Raw genomic sequence first — 22479 nt, 5'->3', positions numbered from 1 at the left:
CAACTCTTAAATGTTCACACGAAGAAGATGAATGCTGTCACGTTTGCGCACTCCGGAATCCATGTTGTCTTCATCAAGAGATGGAAAAGTTCAGTCTCTTGCAGCAAATAGAGGATGGTTGCAAATGAGAGCCAAAGGCAACTGGCAGTAATTATCTCGGTGAAGGTCGGCGTGGATTGATGAGGCGTAATCAAAGTAAAGAAACCTCCCCCCCCCCTCCTGTACACTTGGTAACGGCATGCGGGTTTGTCTTTTATGAATAAACATTAGATATTTTTGAACTAACAAATTGAATTTTGTCTGAAAGTAAATGTTAGGGCCAAAGCTTGCGAGATGAAATGTCTTTGTTTCCTCCTCAATTCTTTCAGCCCCTGAAACCAGTATCACTGATCCACGTGAAATTTGGTGGTCTTGTCCATCATGAATAGAACCACAAAAAAACATGGCGGTTCAGCGTCTTTTTGTCCATTTGAATCATGTTCACTGGACGGACGGTAAAAGTTAAATTGTGTGGAATCAAAGCTTCAAAGCAACTTTCACTTTTAGTCGTCATGCCAATTATGAAAAGAACCACAAAAAAAAATTTCAAACACATGTTTGAAAAAAATACCGGAAGTTCTATATTTGGTTGCTAGCAAATAGAAATACCAATCGACAATGCTCCTTGTGGATGTTTTCATTTTGTATTGGTGTGTTTAACTCTCTCATTCAATTTTGTGGGCATCTCTGAAACTGGTGCTGGATGCACATTATTTCTCAATATCCAGGGGGAGTGACTGAGAGAGAGAGAGAGAGTTGTTTGTGATCGGAAATCCAAAGCTGCATACATCAGGGTTCAACTTTTTGTGAGCTAGCTCGTGGATACCCCCCCCCCCCTTCACAATATAATTAACAGAGTGCCGAAACTGTCATGGAACTATTGCTTATATGACTACCGCTAATGATTAATGAGTGGTGGTGGTGGTGTTGGCAAGTCTTTTGTGTGGCCTCTAGTGGAAAAGCATCTGGCAGCAGCCCACGTGTTCTTGCGACTGCGTCCAGCGTCTTTTGATTTTTATTTCATATACCTTTTTGGGGGTGGGGGTGGGGGTGGGGGGGGTGTTTTCCTTGCAGCATGACTCCGCTGATTATTTATTTATTTATTGGGCTTGTTTGTTTCTGTTCAATGTGCAAACACTACCAAGATGTTTGTGTGTGTTTGAGCCTTTTCCTAAGAACTAGTGAAGAGTTTGTCCCTAGAAACTTTGTTGACGGGGAGCTCTGTGTGAATTTTCCAGAATAACTAGGACAGCGCCTTGGGATGAAGACTGTTTTTGTTTTTTGTTTTTAATATAAATAAAGGGAATATTATTATAGGGCTCAAGCATCAGGCAGTGCCAAGGTCTTCTGACCAATGATTGACCTTTTTTAAGGGTCTAAAAACGTAACCGTTATTGAAATTATGTCCATGCTAGTGAACATTTGGGGAGTAATATTGTACCCCCCAGAAAGCTCTATTTAGGTGGGGCTTGTCTGTCATATCAGGATGTGTGGGGAAATCTACAGGACCCATGCACAAAATTCACCGGAAAGATGGCTATTTTAGTTTAGATTTTATGTTATTTTTTTGGCATCCGAAAAATGACCAAAATTCAGAACGAACAACATCAAAAGAGCCAAGGTATGAAATTGCAGAGGACGTCGGCCATTTTGGTTTGAAGCAGCCATTTTGGCAAACCTCAGGGCTCATACTTTGACAAATTCCTCCTCGGCATTTCAGCCAAAGAGAGCTCCAAATAGAAGCAGGTCGACTTGACAGATGATTGACGCTCAACTGCCAAGCCCTTCCGCCCGTGCCATCGAATGTGGGCTGAGCACGGCGGCAAAGTTGGATTCTCATTTCTTGGATTCACCATGAAACAAACCCATTCAATCGAGACCCTCCAGGACGTGAGAATAAACTACTGCTGAACAATTCAGCAAATTCAAATCAACATTTTCAGATCTTAAAGGCTATGATTTAAAAAAAATGATTATAAAATAATTAAAAATCTGCTTCACTTCGGTCAGTCAGCTTTGTTTGTGTAGAATATTGTGATGTTCATGCTGAACGCTTCAAAGACTGCAAATTAAAATGTTTAGTACATTAACGACTCAAATTGAATTCGATTTTTAAAAAAGGAGTCTGTTATATCATTTTTGTGATTTATTTCTTGATTTTTATTTATTTTATTTTTTTATGATCTGCGATTGTTTATCGGAATAAAAGTTAACATGTTGCTTGTGTTTGCCCAAAATAATTGGGAAGATAAACTGGGGGGGCGGGGGGGGGGGGGGGAATTGAATCGCAAGAAATCACAATTCGATTCCATTTCCAAATCATTCATCCCCAAAAGAAATTAGACCCAGTTTTACCAATGGACAGAAAAATTGGGTGGATGTCTTAGAGAACCGTGCATGAAGTTGAATAAGCAGCCATTTGGGCCAACTCCAAGGTTTGTAGTACGCTTGGGTAAGAAAAATAAATAAACCCAACTCAGACTCTGGAATTTGCCCAAATGAGCCAAAACTGGAAGCAGGTACAGTGTAGCAGACAGATGGGTGTCACTCGGTTGTCAAGATTTTGTCTTGGATCGCATTGAATCAGATTTCATTTGATCAGGTGGTTGGAGGGTCTGTTCAGTTATACTTGCAGCGTTAATTACCTCCGATACTTTGAGGGGTAAACATGGAAAATATTCCCATGCCTCCGGTCATTTCATCTTAAAAGACTCCAGCGGATAACAACGCCCATCACCTTGAAATACTTGCAAAACATTTTTTTTTAAACATCACAAGTTGCATTTTCTCACTCGATAGCCTGTCATTGTCTGTGCGTAACCGGCCACAAAGCCTTCGTGACACACCCGATGGGTCGGCTCAGGCCGAGCACTTTAGCGGCGCGCCGCGTGGACGTGCTCCATTACAAGGCTGACAGGTGTTGTTTCCCCACCCGTCGTCCACAGGGAGACTCGCTGAGGACCAGCGTCCAACTCGACTTCGGCGACGGCATCCGAATCACTTACTCCAACCTGAGCCGGGCCGACGACGGCATCCAGCACGCCTATCGAGCCACGGGGATTTACCGCGTGACGGCGGCGGCCGAGAACAGTCTGGGATCCGACAGCTGTGTGCTCTATCTGCACATCATCAGTACGCCAAGACCAAATACTCACACATTGTCTCATCTGATTTTTATTTATTCATGGGGTCTTTCAGGACTCGGCACGTAGCCGCAGTGCGCCGTGAGATGGTAGTCGTAGGTTTGGGATCCACAGCGGAATGAGAGATGTCAATTTAAGGCTGCTGGGAGGAAAGATCTTAGTGCTCTTTAAGCAAGGCACTAAATCCCCAGAACTTCTGCACATCAACATTTACAACAACAAAAAAAAGAACATAGAAAATGCTGATTTGACTCAACGTCAAGTTAAAACTATTTAAATCCTGTCAGCCAAATTATACATATACGGTACATTGAAAGAATTGTTGCACCTTCCAAAAAATAATTTCCCAAAAGTATTTGAATTTTTATCAAAAGTTTTCTCACTAAAATGGCAACAAAAAAAAGATGAAAAAAAGCCATTGTGTGCTTCTTCGACCAATTTTTGCTTTTTTTGTTCATCTAAATGTGTTTTTGTAAATCTTTTGTCTTTATGTGTACATTTCTATTCTGTTTTTTAAGCTCTTGTAAAGTGTCTGAGTATGATAAAAAGTGCTTTCAAATAATTTTTATTATTATTTTGATTATTACCTGTATATAAATTGCATTAATCCAAATAGTCAGAGTAGGTAAAAATCTGGGGAAACAATCGTACAACGGTAAAATTGGCTAACAAAAAAAAAGTTAATTTTTGTCGCTGAAACGTTTCCAAATAAAGTAAATAATACATTTCGCTTGTGGGTTGCTACCGCAGGTCAAGTGGAACGCGTGTACCTCTCGGTGCCTCTTGTGGCCGTCAGGGGGAAGGAGACCAATCTGACGGTGGTGGTTTGGCCCAGTCACATCAGGACGTTGACCTTCTTCTGGTGGATCGCCAACAGCACCGAGGTGACAAGCTCCTCATCGTCCTCCTTCGGCAAATTCAATCAGGCGTGGCCACTGTTTATCCCTCCTCTCTTTGGCGCCGGCACGCCGTGAATCTTTTAAGAGGTCATGTTTGCGAGGGCATGCATTATTCTCTTTCTTTTTCAACACTATTATGGTGCTGGATGTTTTGAAAAAAAAAAAGTTGACCAAAAAAAAAACTTGCCTTGATAAAAAAAAAATCTCCCCCTATATGTGGAGGTGGGCATCGCCACCCTTGGCCACCACGTAGCTCCGCCCCTGTATGTATAAAGTCTCTTTCTGTTCTCTCGTTTTTAACGCAGCCGATTGTCACGCTGGATGGGAGTATCTCGTACACGTTTCAGAAGGAAGGAACAAATAAGGTCACGGTCCAGGTGGCTTCTGGGAGCGCGGTGATGCAGGATTCCAGGGATATAACAGTGAAAGGTTAGCGTGCAACTTTAATTGGTGACATGAATATGCAACATGTGGACCATGCTCGCCGACGTGGACGAAATGTCACGGCGAGCAAACATGGAAAATCTTGACGCCAATTAAGCCCGACTTTGGGGAAATGAGCTCAATGGCGGTTTATTAAAAAAAGAAAAAGCCTTACTTTTTGTTTTTGTTTGCCAGAGTTTTTCAGGTCGCTGCTGTTGTCCTTTTCGCCGACGCTTGACGAGCACAATCCTGACATCCCCGAGTGGCGGGAGGACATAGGCCGCGTGGTGCAGACAGCCCTGTCACGGGTACGTCAACTCCCAACCGCAAGTCGCCGGACAACCCGCACCTCTCTGGGTCATTACTCTTTCATACCGGTGTGCGCTGCCGCTGCAGCGCTCGTCATGTTTTATGGGCCGTGACGGAGATCTTGCCTTTTCTTTCTTTCTTTCTAACTTTGTGCGATGACAGCAAGCAGACATCGCAATGGCCGGCGCTGTAAAGTTAAGTTGTAAAGTTGAGTATTAAGCCCTACTGTGGTCGGTTTTTCCACTTTAAAGTAGTAACGAGTGAAGCTGATGAAAGAAAAATGCAGAATCGAGCGTCTGAATCGGAACGAGACGTTTCGGCAGAAAACAAGGGTATCTTCCTACTCCCTTGAACATAATAACTGTGTTGAATGATGACTGATTTCTCTTTCCTTTTTACTATATTATTTACTTGATTTTCTGTCAAATTATTACTGTATATGTTTTATGTTCAATAAACAAACCGAACCAATCTTCTCATGTTTACAAATGCCGCTAAGCAGAGACTGAGGGGAGCAAGAAAGCAACACGGTTCTTCAATGGGTGGATGGGGCTTGACGTGTTTGCTGCCGAAACGGTCTGCACAAACTACCAAAATGCTGTTGGGAGGTGCCAAGAAAAAGTGACGTTTTGGAACTACCACTAAAAAAAAAAAAAACAAGCAAAATACATTTTATTGACTATTGAGGGTAGCAAAAACAAACCACCATGACAACTGTAATCGTCCACCGGATGCTAGACTCTAGTTTGCTGTCCAATGGGCTGAAATTTCAGATTTGGGGATTATTCTGTGAGCTAAAAAGTCTGTATTTCATCCTGGTTCGTGTTTTGCTGTCAGGTTTCCGGTGTTCCCGCCAGTCAGCTGCTGGTGTCGTTGTACCCTGGACTCCCGACCACGGCGGAGCTCTTCATCCTGCCCGATGTGATCACACCAAATGAGCACAAAAGGCAAACGCGGGAGGAACTGCAGATGGTAAGAAGAAGAATGCTTTCTTCCATGTGTCATGTAAAAAATATAAATGTGTATACGTGTCTATATATTTATATGTAGACTTTTTTTTTTTTTAATTATGTGGATTGAGCAAAACTACAAGTGTCTGGAATGCATCGCTGTGATAAACAGTGGCTAACTGACTTTTTTTTATTTTTTTACACCCCCCCCCCAACAGATATCTGACGTTTTCGTCGCCCTCCTCAACCAAGGCCGCGTCCACTTTGAGCTGAAGGTTGACACTCGCATCGGCGTCCACGTCACTCAGCAAACTCTGGGTAGGCGGCTCTCTGATTGCACTTTCACATGCGTGACTTTCAGCTGACACGACGGAGTTGCTTTCAGTGAGACTGCACACCACGGCTCACCTCTCATCAAAGCGGTCGATCGATGACATGATCAACGGCACGGCGTTGGAGACCGCTGGGGTCGTGTCATCGTTAGCATATGGCCAAAGCGCTTCGGAGGGGTGGGGGGGTGGACGGGTGTCCTACGTGACTTTATCCCTTTTCGTCCGCCGATGGATCTGTCTTTGTTTGTGTCGCCGTACAAAGGCCTGCATCGCCTTTTAAGATGATCTCGAAAAGGTCACGCTTCCTTAAGGAGGGGGTGGGGGGGGGGGACTTTGAATACTGCTTCTCAGCATTTAAAAAGCCATGACAGTGCAAAATGGGCTTGGACACAAGCGACCCCCAGGGAGAGCCTGCGTACATCCTCGATGTTCCTTTTGCACCCCCGAGGAGGTCAAATAATGCCTCGGAGTGACAGATAAATTCATGTATTCATTTTTGATTGTTCGGTTCTTCATTTAAAACACAATCAATCTCATGCTCGAGTTGTCAAGTTGTTGCTGCATCTTTAAACAATGGTGGAATCATCGATTTTACTGCTTCGCAGCAAGCAGCAAAATGAATTGAGACCAAGTCTGCTGCCCGAATGGGCTGCGGAAGATATCGAAACACAAAAGAAAACCAGAAAAAAACTATTTTGTGAATATTTGGCTCCACACGGTAATGATAAATTAGGCCTTTAGCTAGTGATTTTAGTATAGCTAGTTTATTTTGCTGCAAGTGACGATGATAATTTAGGCCTAGCTAATTTCTGGCCAAAATGGGCTGCAGATGAGACAAAGTGAGTTTTTTTTTTTTTTCGTTTGTTCATTTAGTTTTTTTTCCTCCCTACAGGAAGTTAATTGTGAAGATGAACAACGTGGTTGAATTGTTGATTTATTTATTTTTCCTACCCGCTATACTCTGGCACACGCATTTAAAAAAAAAACATTTACAAATGAATCAATCGTGAATTTATATTATTATACACAATTTCTTAATTAAGATGGTTTTTTTAATTCTTATTTTAGCGCCACTGGTGGATTCGACCGCCCTTCACAGCGGGTCAGCCATGTTGGTGCTGATCTCGGTGGTGTTTGTGGGTTTAGCGGCATTCTTTATCTACAAGTTCAAAAGGTGAGGAACCCCCCGCAAAAAATTTAGGATTTTTTTTTCACCTCATCTTCTTTCCCTATCTGTCCCATGAAGGAAAATCCCTTGGATCCACGTGGAGACGGAGGACAGTCGTGAGAAGGAACCCGAGGTGATCAGCACGGTCAGTCAGAAGGACGACATGTCCAAGGTCAACCTCGCCGACTTTCCCTCAGAGAAGGACTTCATGGAAAAGGAGCTGGACGCCAGGAAACGAGGTGAGCTTCTTTCCTCCCTTTTTAATTTTTTTTTTCTTTAATGCCGTCACTTGACAAATGGCAGCTTGGACGCCAACATGACAGCGTGAAATGGAGTGCGAGCTCACTCGGCGTCCACGCCCTCAACTGCACCTGCTCACGTTCAAGCAGGGCTGCTCAGATTTATGAAATTTTAATCCGAACAGCAATGAAACACCCGAGTAACCCACCGGTGGAATGTATTTATTTATAAAGTATATTTTAAAAACATTTTGACGTAAATATTCATGACGTATTTAATCTAAATAAAGTCAACCAAGGAATTCTCAATTCTGACGTGAACCGCCTACACCACAGGTGCCAAACTCGAGGGCCGCGGTCCAGATCTGGCCCGCCAGGTCATTTTATGTGGCCCGCGAAAACAAATCATATGTGTCAACTTGCTAAAATCTGTACCGAAATTTCAAATTGTCATGTGTAATAAATAACGTTGAGATTTTGCAACCGTTTTGTTACCCGGTTTAGACTCACTTGAACAATAATTGAACAAACTATTAAAATTGATTTCAAAACTAGAAATCTAGTAATGAGTTTGACACCCCTGGCCTACACTAACAACATAAAAAGTCGACACACCCCTGTTCAAAGGCCTGGTCTTTGTAACATGACAAAAAAAAGGAGAGAAGCAAATAGTTTCAAAACTTATCCATCTACACTGAATCAAAAATACAAAAAAAAAAAATTTGAAATAGGTGATGTGATTGACACAACTTATAGCTGTGATGCGACTGTGTTCAGAATTAATAACATTCAAAAATGAGGGAAGTGTGAGTAACCGAAACCAAATATATGTATATTTCTGAAAGTAGCCATTTTTACAGACATAATTATAACCCTCTGAGTACTGCGGTTGCTACAGCTTATCTTATGTTATCAGGTTACTGGGTGCATGAAAGGGTTAATATTGCTTCACATAGCTAAAATACAGTCATGCCCACAAATAAAATTTTTTTTTACAATTAATGCAAGACAAGAATCAATCAAATGACATCAAAATAAACAATGATGACAAATGACAAAAAAATAAAAGAGAAAGGAAGCTGGAGTGCTCTCATCGCTGGGGCAATCATGCTAAACACTAGTCCACCACACTGCCCATAAATGAGATCCAAAAAAAAATTCTCAGACAATAACGCTTACTTTTGATTGACAGAGGAATTCATTTCATTCCTCTCACATGACACAAAGGCCGCAGACTTTTTTTTTTTTCTTGACACGTTTTCTTCCTCTCTTGCTGCTTCTTTCTTTCCAAGTGGTCGCTAGTGTGAAACAAGCGACGGTTGTTGCCGATTTTCTTCCCTCAAGCTCGCAGGATGAAAGTCATTTACCTTTTTTTTTTTGCCACCATCACATCCCTCAAGTGTCACTTGGAGTCTTCTTTTGAGATGAAAGTGTTTCCAATCAGGTGTGCCAAAAGCGTCAAATCCATCATCGGCTCTTGCCGTTGGAGGGTCGCCCCTTGGATTACATGTGGATTAATAGCTCAGACATTAAAAAGCCGTTGCTTCAATTGCTTCCGTCCATGAAAAACGGATTTGGGTTCCTTCACCAAAAAATAAATAAAAAAAAGTACTGTACAATTAAATTAATGACATAATAAAGGCTATTAACAATGTTTTAAAAAAACGAATAAAAAACAAACAGAAAAATACTGTTTACAAATGTGCAGGAAAATAATGAAGACAAGTTTTGCAATGTATTAAAAAAGTAGTGAAACCCTTTTTTTTTTTTTAAATATCCAGACAACTAAATAAGTCAATGAATAAAATAAAATGACAAGTATACACCAATGAAAAACCACAGAAAATATGCTAAAAAAAACACTGTAAAATGAAAAAAAAATTTTTTTAAACCCAGTAAAAATACAATTTAGAAATATGTAAAGATGAAAAGAAAAAAAATAGAACTTCAAATAAGATGAAGGTAAAAATTTGTACACAATTCTAAAATGGGAAAATTCAACAATAAAAAATATAATAAGACAACACCCGACTTCAATATTACAAATCAATAGTGCATTTTTCAAAATAAAATTCTCACTGCGCATTGAATATAATCTTAAACTATGAGTTTTGCGCTCCCGCCCCCCAAAAAAGAATAATACATTTCTGTGATGGGTGAAAGGGAAATGTAGTCATCGTGTAACCAACATATAAACGGCAAATCTCCCTCCTACACTTCGCCTCCCGCTACATAATCAAGTTCTTGCATTTTGTAACTTCCTGGATGAGCTTGAGCGAAGCCAAGGTGTTTCCAACTCGGAGATGAATCCATTAACCTTCTCCTAAAGGTTGCAATGAAGATTTGACAATTTTTTAATCTCTGCGCAGTAGAGTAATCAGTTCGGAGCGACGATTGCTCAATAACACTGCCTAATAACTACAACTTGTTTGTCTGGGGCTCTATTAAAAAAAATAAAAAGAAAAAGGCGATTTTTTTGGTTACCAATCAGCAGCTAACCACTTGAGAATCACCACATTGGTTTTCTCGTTTTAGATCTTCAGCGAGGTCAAAATCCAAAATGGAACGTGGCCCCCAAAAAAATCTTTTCGCAACAAATCATGGTGTGGACTTCTCAGATCTCCAATCGTGTCAATCTGCCTGCATGGAGGATGACATGATGATGAAAAATCAAAACAACCCCCACCCCCCAAAAAAGACATCCATTCGTCCATCCAATTTGAACCGTCAGCTTCCCTCTGCCATAACTGCTGCGTAATGATTTGCCTTCTTGCTTTCCAGCGTCACTGGGGAGGAATATGGATCGAATTGTCACCAGGGAATATCCAAACTGTACAAACGTCTAAAGACACGCACACTGTTACCCAGTAAGTACACAATGTCGCCGTTTCAATTGTGCTGCGATGGTTGGCTTTGTTAGCTTCTCTTTTTCAGAATAGTTCTTTCATGCTGATGGTCGCTCTCGTTTCCTGAGTCATGTTTTCACGCTCCAGAGTTGAGTAGCTACTTTACAATACTTTCAGAAAAATGCGGATTGGTTTGCCAAGCTAGACTGTAAGGAAGTGTTTCAGGGAAACATGAGGGATTTCGTAGGAAATGGTGTGGAAAAATAAAATAAAATCTCACTCTCGATTGGGTGTTAAACTGGACGACTGCACAAACATGGCAAAATGAAAACCTTTATTGGGCCAAAAAAAGCACACGGCAGTGAACCCGTTACTTGCGTTTGATAGAAACCATATAAAAATATTTATTTTTGAAAATATGTAGTTTTGCCCTCCCTGCCCATATGCAGTCACCAGATTTCAAGTTGTGAAATATGTCTGGATTTTCAAAAAGTTCTACGCACCTGCTGCCACTCGCTGTCAAGAAACACCACTTTGAGATGCTACGATAGCTAACTCGGTTCTCCAATGAAGACTAAAAATGCTCTGTCACTCCCAGTTGAAGTTTAACCGGCATATGAATCACAAGAGAATCAAACATTGTCAATTTGAAGCACCGACACTTTCAAACAAATCATCAATTTGTGTCTAGCGATACGCTGCTAGCTTAAAGCTAACACCACAGAGATGAGCTATACCATTAAAATGTTGATTACTTTTCTGTCAACTATTCCATTCCTCATGCCTAAACCTGCATATGAATGTCAACGGTGCTCTCTCTTTTCGACTTTCTTTTTTGAGCAGATACATTTTGTCCATCTGAGCACTCTGCCATTTTGACACGATCCCGCTCAAGTTGACGTCAAAGTGTCGCAAACGTCACGGCTCGCCTGGTTTCATGGCTTCGTTCGCAATGCGAGCCCGAGGGCACTTTTGACATCAATTTCAGTGTAAACGGAGTATTAACTCACATGGAGTAGCAACGCGTACACAGTGCTGACAATAATAAGCACATACAGTATTCTGTCTGCTCTGTGGGAACAACAAAGCGTAAAACTGCACCAAAGTCCACAACTTCATAATCTGTCTTGCTTGTTTAAAAAAAAAAAAATCGAGGTTCACTGTACTTGAAAAACCAAAAGCCCAAAGTGTGCTCCGTTTTCTACTAAGTATGTCTCTGTCGCCCTTTTGTCCGAATTCCTACTAAAACTCTCATGAGAGCGGCCCGCGAAAGGTGAACAGCCATTTTGTAACTTGACACGTGTACATAAAATCAAGAGAAGGAAATGGACAGCTTGATGGCTTCATTTGAACTCATTGTCTTAATGTCTCACCAATCGACTTCTGTCCGTCCACATTTTGACACGCGCATGCCCTAATCAACTGTAAAAATGAAAAAAAAAATTGAAAAAAAATATAATATATTAGGGTGAGCAATTGTTCTCTGTCATAGTGAGTTTAAAGCTTTCTTGGCACACGAAATAAACAAAAATGAAACGCCTTGTTCTATAGTCCACTTGTGCGATGACCGAGCAGTGAGCATGATCTCTTAGTACTACACATGGCTTTTTTTTTGTGTGTGTGTTTGTCGTTTTTCTTACTGTGAGTACATTTTGAAACTGGTTCAGAATAAATGTATTTTTGTATGTCACTGTTTTATTCCCCCTCTATTGTGCAGCTGATGAGAGCTGTTCGGCTCTCTAACTCTTTGGTCAGTATGTCTTAATGAGATGATATGATGACCCACCAAAAAAAAAGAGTTTGGGGTTAAAGTTGACCATTAACAGGTCTGAAATCTGTTTGCAACAAACCAAATCAATGTCACGGTATTCAGGGGAGATTTCAGAATGTGTAAATACTGTATATTATCATGAGACGGCAAGATGACCACCAAAATGAGTTTTTGGTTCACCAATCAATTTGCTACAAACCACATCAAGTCATACCTCAAATTAAAGGTCTCTATGGGATATTTTTGAATGTGTGATTATTTTGGAAGCATCCTCACTGGATGGCGTGATAACCCCAAAAAACATCTTTTTTTCTGGTTTTGTTAATAGTTTTTAAAAGTCATGAAAATGTTAAAAGGATTCAAGGTAACTTTCTAGCATAATATAGAACTTGAATGAATTTACTGAATACTTTTCATATGTCGATAGTAAGTACAGTTATTTGGGAGATTTATTTTGTGAAAATGTTGAAACGGAATCCTTAAAAAAAGCAAATAAGACAAATCCAAAGCTATACAGAGGATATAAAAAGTCTACGCCGCCCAGTTCAAATGTCGCGTTTTTGCAACATGACTCACCTTTTCCGCCATAATGGGATTTATAAATTGTCGGACTCCATTGGATTATTAAAAAATATATATACAGTACATTTTCATGATAAAATCTAGACGGAAACAACTATAGTATTGTGATTGCATAATTGTGCACACCCACTTATAATTTGTGTTTGGGGCTGTCTTTTGAAAGAACCAATCATATTCAAGCTCTTTAAATAGCAGTCAGCACTCACCTGCCACCATTGAAAGTGCTTCTCATTGCGCCCAAATACATTTACTTTGTTCTAGTAGGCTTTTCCTGCCTGACATTTGCTTTTGCTTACCAGCAGAAGCCTGACATTTTTGTACTGAATACTGTTCATATTTCCTTCTACTCTCTCTAAGGCTCAACTTCTAGCTGAAGAAAGGCAGAAGTAAACTTTTTTAAAAATTCTCTCTTAAAAGTATATTTTCACAGACTTTGACCACTTTCTCATGTAATTTCCGTCTCAAAGGGTCCGAATAATTTGATGTATATTTGACAGCTTACACTCAAAAGTGAGCTCCATCCCCTTCCTACCGAAGCGATTCCCAAGGGACTATTTGAAGAGTTCTCATCAAATCATCTCCACACGTCAAAAAAGGCCGAATTAACTTCCAACCCCCCCCCAATCGACCCGCAGCCTTTTTTTTCGTTTTGCCGCTCTCAACATCTCACACCGATCATCACTCCTGTTTGCCACGTGCACCTTGGGAACCTTCTCGCAGGGCACCCTTTGCTCTTCTCTCTCGCTAACTGCTCAGAGATGTGCTGGCAAAGTCCTCGTCGAATTGAATGGCGGCAACAATCACTAATGGATGCTCTGCCGCCATAATGTCGCACTCGATGAAAGAAAAGACGCTCATCAATTCCGCATTGTGGCGCCCGGTGTTTGCTGCGGGGTTATTGTGCGCGGGTACATTACTCATTCGAGGTGCGACTCCCAGACTTTCTCCCCCGCTTTCTTCCAGGGGCAAGGGGATAATTAATTTGTCGCACAGCGGGAAAGTCGCTGGAAGTGGCCCATTTGATACCCGCCGCTACGTTGCTGCTAATTGTGCTTAGATGTCGTCGGACCGCCGCGGAACTTTTTGGTGAGAGCGGAAGCAAAGTCAAAGTCTCCTAAGCTGTAGAAACATTTAAAGTTGCATTGTGTTGGTTTTTTTTCTTGCATCTGTCAGTTGTGCGCTGTGAATTTTGGCAACTGCAGAGCTAATGCAAAGCCTACACAAAAACATATTTTCACTTCTGGAGGCAGCACTTCCTCCCCGAGCGGCCACATCCACTTGTGCTCATTCCAAACCCCAAAACAAAGCCTTTCTGAGGTTTTGACTTTATTCTGCAAAAAAATCGGCACCAACAACCCACTCAATAATCACATCACTTCAACTGAATGAGCCACTGAGAAATAAACATACTTCAATTTACATGATTTTTTTTTTCAATGTATAAAAAAATGTACAAAGCAGCAGGGAACCAAACATCATGCAAGAAAGTCCACAAGTCTTCACGTGAAAGAATACAAGCAGAAAATTCTTCAGTGATGGCATTCAGCCCGCGCCGAGCGCATTTTATCTCAAGTTCTCAAGGCTCGACCGCAGGATAAGAAGATCCCCCCCCCCCACCAAAAAAAAGCGCATTCATCCATTTGTCTTTACTGACACAGAACGCTGACGACACTAAAAAACTGAGGGGGGGGGGGGGGGGAATCTTGAATGCCAGCATTTATCCAAGCCAACCACGCCCGGCCGCCGTGTAGGCCGAGCTGGCTTGACAAGATATATGTCGTCTCCGATGCTCTCGCGGCCAGGCGGGCGGACAACCCCACAACCTTTTCCGCCGACCTTGAGTCTACGGCGGTTTTCTTGGCATGGATGCAAACTGAAGAAGAGTTTAAGATGTCCACATTTCCAGGTTGGTATGTTACCGTTATTTTTTTCCGATGGATCCTTTTAGCGCCACAACGAATACTTGGGACTGTGGGGTTGGGGAACCATGGCGCCCCCCTATGGTTGCAAAGTGTCATTTATGCCTGCTTTTGGTAAAACAAGAAATCCTCCACAATAAAAGTGTCAAACTCATCATTTCATGTGGCCTGCGGAATCAAAGGTTGCTACTTTATTTCTTGCTGAATGGATTTCTGTTTTACATTATGGTAGGTTGCCTCGTGGTCGACTGGTTAGTGCGCTGGCTTCCTAGTGCAGAGGAGCAGGGTTCAATTCTGGCTCGGGGCAAAATTGACCATGTATAGTAAGGCGTTTTTAGCTGAAAAAAACGACCATGTATAGTAAGGCGTTTTTAGCCGAAAAAAAACGACCATGTATAGTAAGGCGTTTTTAGCCGAAAAAAAACGACCTATAGTAAGCCGTTTTTAGCCGGAAAAAAACGACCATGTATAGTAAGGCGTTTTTAGCCGAAAAAAACGACCATGTATAGTAAGGCGTTTTTAGCCGAAAAAATTGACCATGTATAGTAAGCCGTTTTTAGCCGAAAAAAACAACCTATAGTAAGCCGTTTTTAGCCGGAAAAAAACGACCATGTAGAGTAAGGCGTTTTTAGCCGAAAAAAAACGACCATGTATACTAAGGCGTTTTTAGGCGAAAAAAACGACCATGTATAGTAAGGCTTTTTTAGCCGAAAAAAACGACCATGTATAGTAAGCCGTTTTTAGCCGAAAAAAACAACCTATAGTAAGCCGTTTTTAGCCGGAAAAAAACCACCATGTATAGTAAGGCGTTTTTAGCCGAAAAAAAAAACGACCATGTATAGTAAGCCGTTTTTAGCCGAAAAAAACAACCTATAGTAAGCCTTTTTTAGCCGGAAAAAAACCACCATGTATAGTAAGGCGTTTTTAGCCGAAAAAAAAACGACCATGTATAGTAAGGCGTTTTTAGCCGAAAAAAAACGACCATGTATACTAAGGCGTTTTTAGGCGAAAAAAACGACCATGTATAGGAAGGTGTTTTTAGCCGAAAAAAATTGACCATGTATAGTAAGCCGTTTTTAGCCGAAAAAAAACCGACCATGTATAGTAAGGCGTTTTTAGCCGAAAAAATTGACCATGTATAGTAAGGCGTTTTTAGCCGAAAAAAACAACCTATAGTAAGCCGTTTTTAGCCGGAAAAAAACGACCATGTATAGTAAGGCGTTTTTAGCTGAAAAAAACCGACCATGTATAGTAAGGCGTTTTTAGCCGGAAAAAAAACGACCATGTATAGTAAGGCGTTTTTAGCCGAAAAAATTGACCATGTATAGTAAGCAGTTTTTAGCCGAAAAAAAAAACCTATAGTAAGCCGTTTTTAGCCGGAAAAAAACGACCATGTATAGTAAGGCGTTTTTAGCTGAAAAAAACCGACCATGTATAGTAAGGCGTTTTTAGCCGAAAAAAAAACGACCATGTATAGTAAGGCGTTTTTAGCCGAAAAAATTGACCATGTATAGTAAGCCGTTTTTAGCCGAAAAAAACAACCTATAGTAAGCCGTTTTTAGCCGAAAAAAACAACCTATAGTAAGCCGTTTTTAGCCGAAAAAAACGACCATGTATAGTAAGGCGTTTTTAGCCGAAAAAAATTGACCACGTATAGTAAGGCGTTTTTAGCCGGAAAAAAACGACCATGTATAGTACGCCGTTTTTGGCCGAAAAAAAACGACCATGTATAGTAAGGCGTTTTTAGCCGAAAAAAACGACCATGTATAGTAAGGCGTTTTTAGCCGAAAAAATTGACCATGTATAGTAAGGCGTTTTTAGCCGAAAAAAAACGACCATGTATAGTAAGGCGTTTTTAGCCGGAAAAAAACGACCATGTATAGTACGCCGTTTTTGGCCGAAAAAAAACGACCATGTATAGTAAGGCGTTTTTAGCCGAAAAAAACAACCATGTATAGTAAGGCATTTTTAGCCGAAAAAAAACGACCACGCCTTACTATATCGTTTTATTTGCTGTTTGTGCTCATTTAGAAATGCCCTACAATGCCACAAGCTGACGCAAAATCTCAATATAATAAAAAGTAGTGGTTTGGTGTCAAGGGGGGGGGGGGGCTGTGATTACCAAAACTGATATTTTTATATGTGTGGGTGTGTGCGTACGTGTCTTCAAATGTTAAATCTCACTTCATCATAGTTAAGATTGTAATTTCTATGGCCTGAGCACAAAAGGTCTTTTTTAACATGAGTAGGCTTAAAATATGTTTTAAAAAAAAAAGAGTCAATAGGTATAATGGGGGGTCAACTGTATTATGACCAAATATTCCCCGCCCGCACGTACTGTTCGGCTTTTGAGAAACGCCGAATTTTCTCCCAAAGTGAGTGAGTTCAAGGTAATGCAAACACAAGAAAGCGTGTCGTCAAACGAAAGTAATTCGCAATCATCATAAAAACTGTCACCGGAGCCATTTGTGCTGCAAATGTATGTTGCACTTCAGCTGTCTTCAAACAAAGGCTTTTCCTCCATCGGATAAATGACAAATTTCCTTGTTTGCGTGTCACGTTGGCTGTAAAACAATCTATTTGTGCAGCGCTAGTTTTTTTTTTCCCCCCCCTCCAAGACGTGCACGTCAAGTTTGCCGTCCGCTCAACTGGGCGGATGTCTTATCCGCATGCATCTTTTTTTGTTGGCCGTCGGCCGCAAAGACGGCGGCGGTGGAACGCACAGATACTCACGCAGGTGGCGGCCATCCTTCCTTCGCTGGATTTTGACAGCCTTCATTTGATGCCGATGAGATTTGGCCCATTGCGGCCTGCTGAATCAATCCGGTTGCCGTTGCTGTCTTGGGAGTGGCAATAAGGTGCTTTCCACGACAAAGTCAACAAAAGTCGAAACAACGTACAGGTATTTGGAGTCATGTCCTCCCAAAGCATCGGAACAGCGAGGACAATTCCTTTACATTCCTTGCCACGGTGTACTAGCTGTGTTATTTTTTTGAAGTGCAATGCTACAAATTTTGAGCAATGGGCGCTACCAATAACTACAAATAATTCCTTCATGATTAGCAAGATAATTTGACACGAGCATCGATTGCACATGTCAAACAACTTCTTGAAGATGGACTTTCAGATGAGGGTTGAAAACCAAGGTACGGATTTTAAAGTTGGGTTTCAAATCATAGTTTTGATTGATGGATGTGTTGGTTTGATTGAGGTTTATGGGTTCAAGCTAAGTTTGGGGTTTTAAACACGAGTTAGGGTTTCAAATTCAACCAAAACCTTCAAACTAGGGATAGGGTTTCAAACTAGGGGTTGGGTTCCAAATTAAGGTTCGGGTTACAAACGAGGGTTTGGGTTTCAAATTAGGGGTAGGGTTTGAAACTTGGGTTAGGGTTTCAAATTAGGCTTAGGGTTTTAAATTAGGGTTAGGGTTTCAAACTAGTGTTAGGGTTTCAAACTAGGGTTAGGGTTTCAAACTAGGGTTAGGGTCTCAAATGAGGGTAAGGGTCAGGGTTTCAAATTAGGGTTAGGGTTTCAAACTAGGGTTAGGTTTTCAAACTAGGGTTAGGGTCAGGGTTTCAAATTAGGGTTAGGGATTCAAACTAGGGTTAGGGTTTTAAATTAGGGTTAGGGTTTCAAACTAGTGTTAGGGTTTCAAATTAGGGTCAGTGTTTCAAACTAGGGTTAGGGTTTCAAATTAGGGTCAGGGTTTCAAATTAGGGTTAGGGATTGAAACTAGTGTTAGGGTTTCAAACTAGGGTTAGGGTTTCAAACTAGGGTTAGGGTTTCAAATTAGGGTTAGGGTTTCAAACTATGATTTGGGTTTCAAATTAGGGTTATAGGGTTTCAAACTAGGGTTAGGGTTTCAAATTAGGGTTAGGGTCTCAAATTAGGGTTAGGGTTTCAAACTAGGGTTAGGGTCTCAAATGAGGGTAAGGGTCAGGGTTTCAAATTAGGGTTAGGGTTTCAAACTAGGGTTAGGGTTTCAAACTAGGGTTAGGGTCAGGGTTTCAAATTAGGGTTAGGGATTCAAACTAGGGTTAGGGTTTTAAATTAGGGTTAGGGTTTCAAACTAGTGTTAGGGTTTCAAATTAGGGTCAGTGTTTCAAACTAGGGTTAGGGTTTCAAATTAGGGTCAGGGTTTCAAATTAGGGTTAGGGATTGAAACTAGTGTTAGGGTTTCAAACTAGGGTTAGGGTTTCAAACTAGGGTTAGGGTTTCAAATTAGGGTTAGGGTTTCAAATTAGGGTTAGGGTTTCAAACTATGATTTGGGTTTCAAATTAGGGTTAGGGTTTCAAATTAGGGTCAGGGTTTCAAACTAGGGTTAGGGTCTCAAATTAGGGTTAGGGTTTCAAACTAGGGTTAGGGTCTCAAATGAGGGTAAGGGTCAGGGTTTCAAATTAGGGTTAGGGTTTCAAACTAGGGTTAGGGTTTCAAACTAGGGTTAGGGTCAGGGTTTCAAATTAGGGTTAGGGATTCAAACTAGGGTTAGGGTTTTAAATTAGGGTTAGGGTTTCAAACTAGTGTTAGGGTTTCAAATTAGGGTCAGTGTTTCAAACTAGGGTTAGGGTTTCAAATTAGGGTCTGGGTTTCAAATTAGGGTTAGGGATTGAAACTAGTGTTAGGGTTTCAAACTAGGGTTAGGGTTTCAAATTAGGGTTAGGGTTTCAAACTATGATTTGGGTTTCAAATTAGGGTTAGGGTTTCAAATTAGGGTCAGGGTTTCAAACTAGGGTTAGGGTCTCAAATTAGGGTTAGGGTTTCAAACTAGGGTTAGGGTCTCAAATGAGGGTAAGGGTCAGGGTTTCAAATTAGGGTTAGGGTTTCAAACTAGGGTTAGGGTTTCAAACTAGGGTTAGGGTCAGGGTTTCAAATTAGGGTTAGGGATTCAAACTAGGGTTAGGGTTTCAAATTAGGGTCAGTGTTTCAAACTAGGGTTAGGGTTTCAAATTAGGGTCTGGGTTTCAAATTAGGGTTAGGGATTGAAACTAGTGTTAGGGTTTCAAACTAGGGTTAGGGTTTCAAATTAGGGTTAGGGTTTTAAACTATGATTTGGGTTTCAAATTAGGGTTAGGGTTTCAAATTAGGGTCAGGGTTTCAAACTAGGGTTAGGGTCTCAAATTAGGGTTAGGGTCAGGGTTTCAAATTAGGGTTAGGGATTCAAACTAGTGTTAGGGTTTGAAACTAAGGTTAGGGTTTGAAACTAGGATTTGGATTTCAAATTAGGGTTTGGGTTTCAAATTAGGGTTAGGGTTTCAAACTAGGGTCTGGGTTTCAAATTAGGGTTGGGGTTCAAACTAGGGTTAGGGTTTCAAATTAGGGTTACAGTTTCAAACTAGGGTTAGGGTTTCAAATTAGGGTTAGGGTCTCAAATGAGGGTAAGGGTCAGGGTTTCAAATTAGGGTTAGGGTTTCAAACTAGGGTTAGGTTTTCAAACTAGGGTTAGGGTCAGGGTTTCAAATTAGGGTTAGGGTTTCAAACTAGGGGTTGAGACAAGAGTTAAGATTTCAAACAAAAGGTTTTCAAATCTTGTTCGGGTTTCAAGGTTGGGTTTTAATATCGTGTTAGGATTTCAAAGTAGAGTTAGTTCTGTTGGGTTTTCAAAATAGGGTTTGAAGCCAAAAAGTCTAAATTTGACTTGCAGCAGCCTGGCTAAGCAACATGCCACCCTGGCAGCCATATTGGATCAAATCAGGAGCCACTCAAAGCCATGATGTTATTGGCTGACGAAGGTGGAAATTAGTCCCCTATGGCACCCAATATGTTGTATGATAGCATTAGTCACCAGTGCATACATCTTTTAATTTATTTCGTGAATAAAAAACGCGAGTAATATGATAAAAGTTGGCATTTTGGTCTGCATTTTCTGTGCCTTGGTGTCTGTGTGTGTGTGTGTGTGTGTGTGTTGGGGTGGGGGTGAAGGGGGTCTACAGCGAGAATAAAAGGAATTAGTCCCGCTGTTCCACTCCTTTTTCGAGAAGTGTCCGTGAGGCAGGCGTTTTTGCTTCCGTTCCGAACACACTGTACACTATTTACATAAAAAGATCAAGGTTCTTGCAAAAAAATACTCTCCAGTCAAAAAAGGAGTCCCATTCGGAGAGGCCGGTGCGTATAAATCTGTACAGTCTCCTCGGAGGGAATAGGCGGGCGCGTCTCAGCCAGCAGCCCGCGCCGTCTTCTGCATGGGTAGCAAAACACTCGAGAGCATTCATCGTGACCGCGCTGCAAGTAAGTGCCAGGGAAGATGTATTGCTTTGGCGTGCCTCATGGACGCTCGACATTAAAACACGTGGGGCGCTTCATCAGACAGCTTGATGTCTGCGTGCGATGGCAGGTAGCCTGGCGAGGGACAAGAGAGGACAGAGACAGGAGGAGTTTTATGTTCCCATTTGCATAAGGAGCTTCTTGTTTTTTTTGTTGTTGTTGTTGTTTTTGTTTCTTAATCGCGCTCGTGTGCGCATTCATCTTTGATGGGTCAACCGCTAAGCTACGGCGGCGGCTCCACGTAAATCAAGCCGGGGCGGCGAGGTGGTTCCTTGATGAAAATGCTTTCAAGCCTCTTCGCCGCGTTTCCCCGTGCGCTAATTATTTTATCGGGATGAATAACTCACATCGCCCCCCCCCCCCCCAAGCGCCTCTTCACTTTACCTGCAGGCGCTTACACGCTGGCAGACACCATAAACTACTCCTTGAGTAAAGTATTCAAGTAAAAGAACACACCGAGGAAATGTGTCTTTCGACAGTTTGATCATGTGGTGAAGTTGTTTTATTATTTTTTTGAAAAGCACAAACGCAGGGAATATTACCTTCAACTTTCAAATGGCTTCCGCGTTTATTGAAAGGTTAAGTTATGCGCGCGTGTAAGGAGCGAGGCCATTAAGCGCGAGCGACGCCAAGGTGTTTTCTCTCTCCTAATGATGCTATGACGGCATCAGCACCGCATTTAATCATGTGCCGCGCCCGCTCTGATGAAGCTCGCCTTGAAATCCTTTCATCGTCTCTTTTGCCCTCCTTTTTTTGTACTTTTACGAGTCATGTCTCAGCGCCGATGCCCAAGCCCGGCAAATAGCTTCTTGTTTGTGATGTCGTCCAGAATGACAAAACGCACCTGCGCTCTTTGAATCCAGCTGTACATCCACGCGATCCAGTGAGGTCAGGCCGTCCGCCTCGGCTTTCGCGTCCGCCATGGAGGTGACTGTGGGCACGACCTCTTGCTCTTTGTCAGGCTGCTCCGCCGTGTACGTCTTGAGGCCTGGGATCTTCCTGAGGGGGTCAAAAGGGGACACGTTATGGGAAATGGAATTTTTAAAAAGGTAAGCCCGCGCCGGTTGAGTGATGTGGAAGAGCGTAGACGAGGAAATGCAATGGGTCCGGCTGTTGACTGGCTAAAGCATTAGCCGCTACGCGCGCGACAGGGTCAGTGGAGGCGCTATGATATGAAACAAGCTAGCAATCTGGACTTGTCAAAGCACAACAGTACTGAGACGTTGAATAGTTGCGCATCCAAAGTTTCCAAAGTCAAATTAACTTCACCTCGGAAAGGTTAAAGTCCATACTCGGCTCATCCTGAAATGTCACCCGAAAGCGAGAGGGGCTCCTTTAAAAAAATGATAGGATCTGGGGGCAAGTTAATGGAGGGCTGCCATCAAGTGCACGGCGCTAATGCTTCCACTAAACATAATGCGTGGCACTCTATTTTTAAGGACGCTGGAGGATTGCTTGAAAGCGGGGGAACTGGGGCACTTTGCGTTCCACCGGGCATCGCACTTGCACTTTTGCATTGTTCACCTCCGTCTTCAATCAATTTTTCATCCCCTCCGCGGCACACCACCGTTGTGCCTCGAACTTTTTTTTTTCTTTT

General features: G+C 41.8%; 2 protein-coding genes and 3 long non-coding RNA genes across 74 annotated transcripts in view; 2 read left to right on the top strand and 3 right to left on the bottom strand.

Annotated features, from left to right (window-relative positions):
• sorcs3b (sortilin related VPS10 domain containing receptor 3b) overlaps positions 1 to 12038 on the top strand; it is a 63576-nt gene extending 51538 nt beyond the window's left edge. For both annotated transcript variants that reach the window (XM_052079395.1, XM_052079394.1), the window contains 9 exons: positions 2985 to 3171; positions 3933 to 4066; positions 4387 to 4510; positions 4700 to 4812; positions 5651 to 5785; positions 5982 to 6081; positions 7164 to 7269; positions 7342 to 7502; positions 10284 to 12038. In XM_052079395.1, coding sequence (XP_051935355.1) covers positions 2985 to 3171; positions 3933 to 4066; positions 4387 to 4510; positions 4700 to 4812; positions 5651 to 5785; positions 5982 to 6081; positions 7164 to 7269; positions 7342 to 7502; positions 10284 to 10348 — 1125 coding nt within the window. In that variant the 3' untranslated portion in view covers positions 10349 to 12038. The remainder of the gene's footprint in view (positions 1 to 2984; positions 3172 to 3932; positions 4067 to 4386; positions 4511 to 4699; positions 4813 to 5650; positions 5786 to 5981; positions 6082 to 7163; positions 7270 to 7341; positions 7503 to 10283) is intronic.
• A 1972-nt stretch (positions 12039 to 14010) lies between these two features.
• LOC127610607 (uncharacterized) lies at positions 14011 to 16157 on the bottom strand. The gene is made up of 2 exons (XR_007964973.1): positions 15565 to 16157; positions 14011 to 15048 (listed from the first exon to the last, which is right to left on the bottom strand). It is a non-coding gene; the product is annotated as an uncharacterized LOC127610607 (long non-coding RNA).
• Positions 16158 to 17567: 1410 nt separating this feature from the next.
• LOC127610593 (uncharacterized) lies at positions 17568 to 20189 on the bottom strand. 41 transcript variants are annotated; one of them, XR_007964915.1, is made up of 6 exons: positions 20056 to 20189; positions 19349 to 19398; positions 19102 to 19176; positions 18729 to 18974; positions 18297 to 18428; positions 18048 to 18175 (listed from the first exon to the last, which is right to left on the bottom strand). It is a non-coding gene; the product is annotated as an uncharacterized LOC127610593 (long non-coding RNA). The 41 variants fall into 41 exon arrangements; XR_007964899.1 differs by lacking the exon at positions 19102 to 19176 and having other exon boundaries at positions 19235 to 19398; XR_007964906.1 differs by lacking the exon at positions 19102 to 19176 and having other exon boundaries at positions 19292 to 19398.
• On the top strand, positions 18120 to 19957 carry LOC127610596 (uncharacterized). 29 transcript variants are annotated; one of them, XR_007964945.1, is made up of 5 exons: positions 18120 to 18166; positions 18624 to 18717; positions 19073 to 19166; positions 19421 to 19472; positions 19808 to 19940. It is a non-coding gene; the product is annotated as an uncharacterized LOC127610596 (long non-coding RNA). The 29 variants fall into 29 exon arrangements; XR_007964946.1 differs by lacking the exons at positions 18120 to 18166; positions 19421 to 19472 and adding exons at positions 18210 to 18285; positions 19636 to 19649 and having other exon boundaries at positions 19808 to 19948; XR_007964935.1 differs by lacking the exons at positions 18120 to 18166; positions 19421 to 19472 and adding exons at positions 18210 to 18285; positions 19617 to 19649 and having other exon boundaries at positions 19808 to 19948.
• Positions 20190 to 20197: 8 nt separating the features above from the next.
• The window catches only part of LOC127610556 (VPS10 domain-containing receptor SorCS1-like), a 48090-nt gene continuing 45808 nt past the window's right edge, over positions 20198 to 22479 (bottom strand). The window contains exons 26-27 of the mRNA XM_052080814.1: positions 21727 to 21881; positions 20198 to 20957 (exon numbers count right to left, since the gene is read on the bottom strand). Of these exons, the coding sequence (XP_051936774.1) occupies positions 20899 to 20957; positions 21727 to 21881 (214 nt within the window). The 3' untranslated portion in view covers positions 20198 to 20898. The remainder of the gene's footprint in view (positions 20958 to 21726; positions 21882 to 22479) is intronic.

The sequence above is a fragment of the Hippocampus zosterae genome, chromosome 11 (genome assembly GCF_025434085.1).
Source record: "Hippocampus zosterae strain Florida chromosome 11, ASM2543408v3, whole genome shotgun sequence".
Lineage (NCBI taxonomy): Eukaryota > Metazoa > Chordata > Actinopteri > Syngnathiformes > Syngnathidae > Hippocampus > Hippocampus zosterae.
The sequence above is the reverse complement of the archived record's forward strand: the minus strand, read 5'-3'. Positions and strand labels throughout refer to the sequence as shown.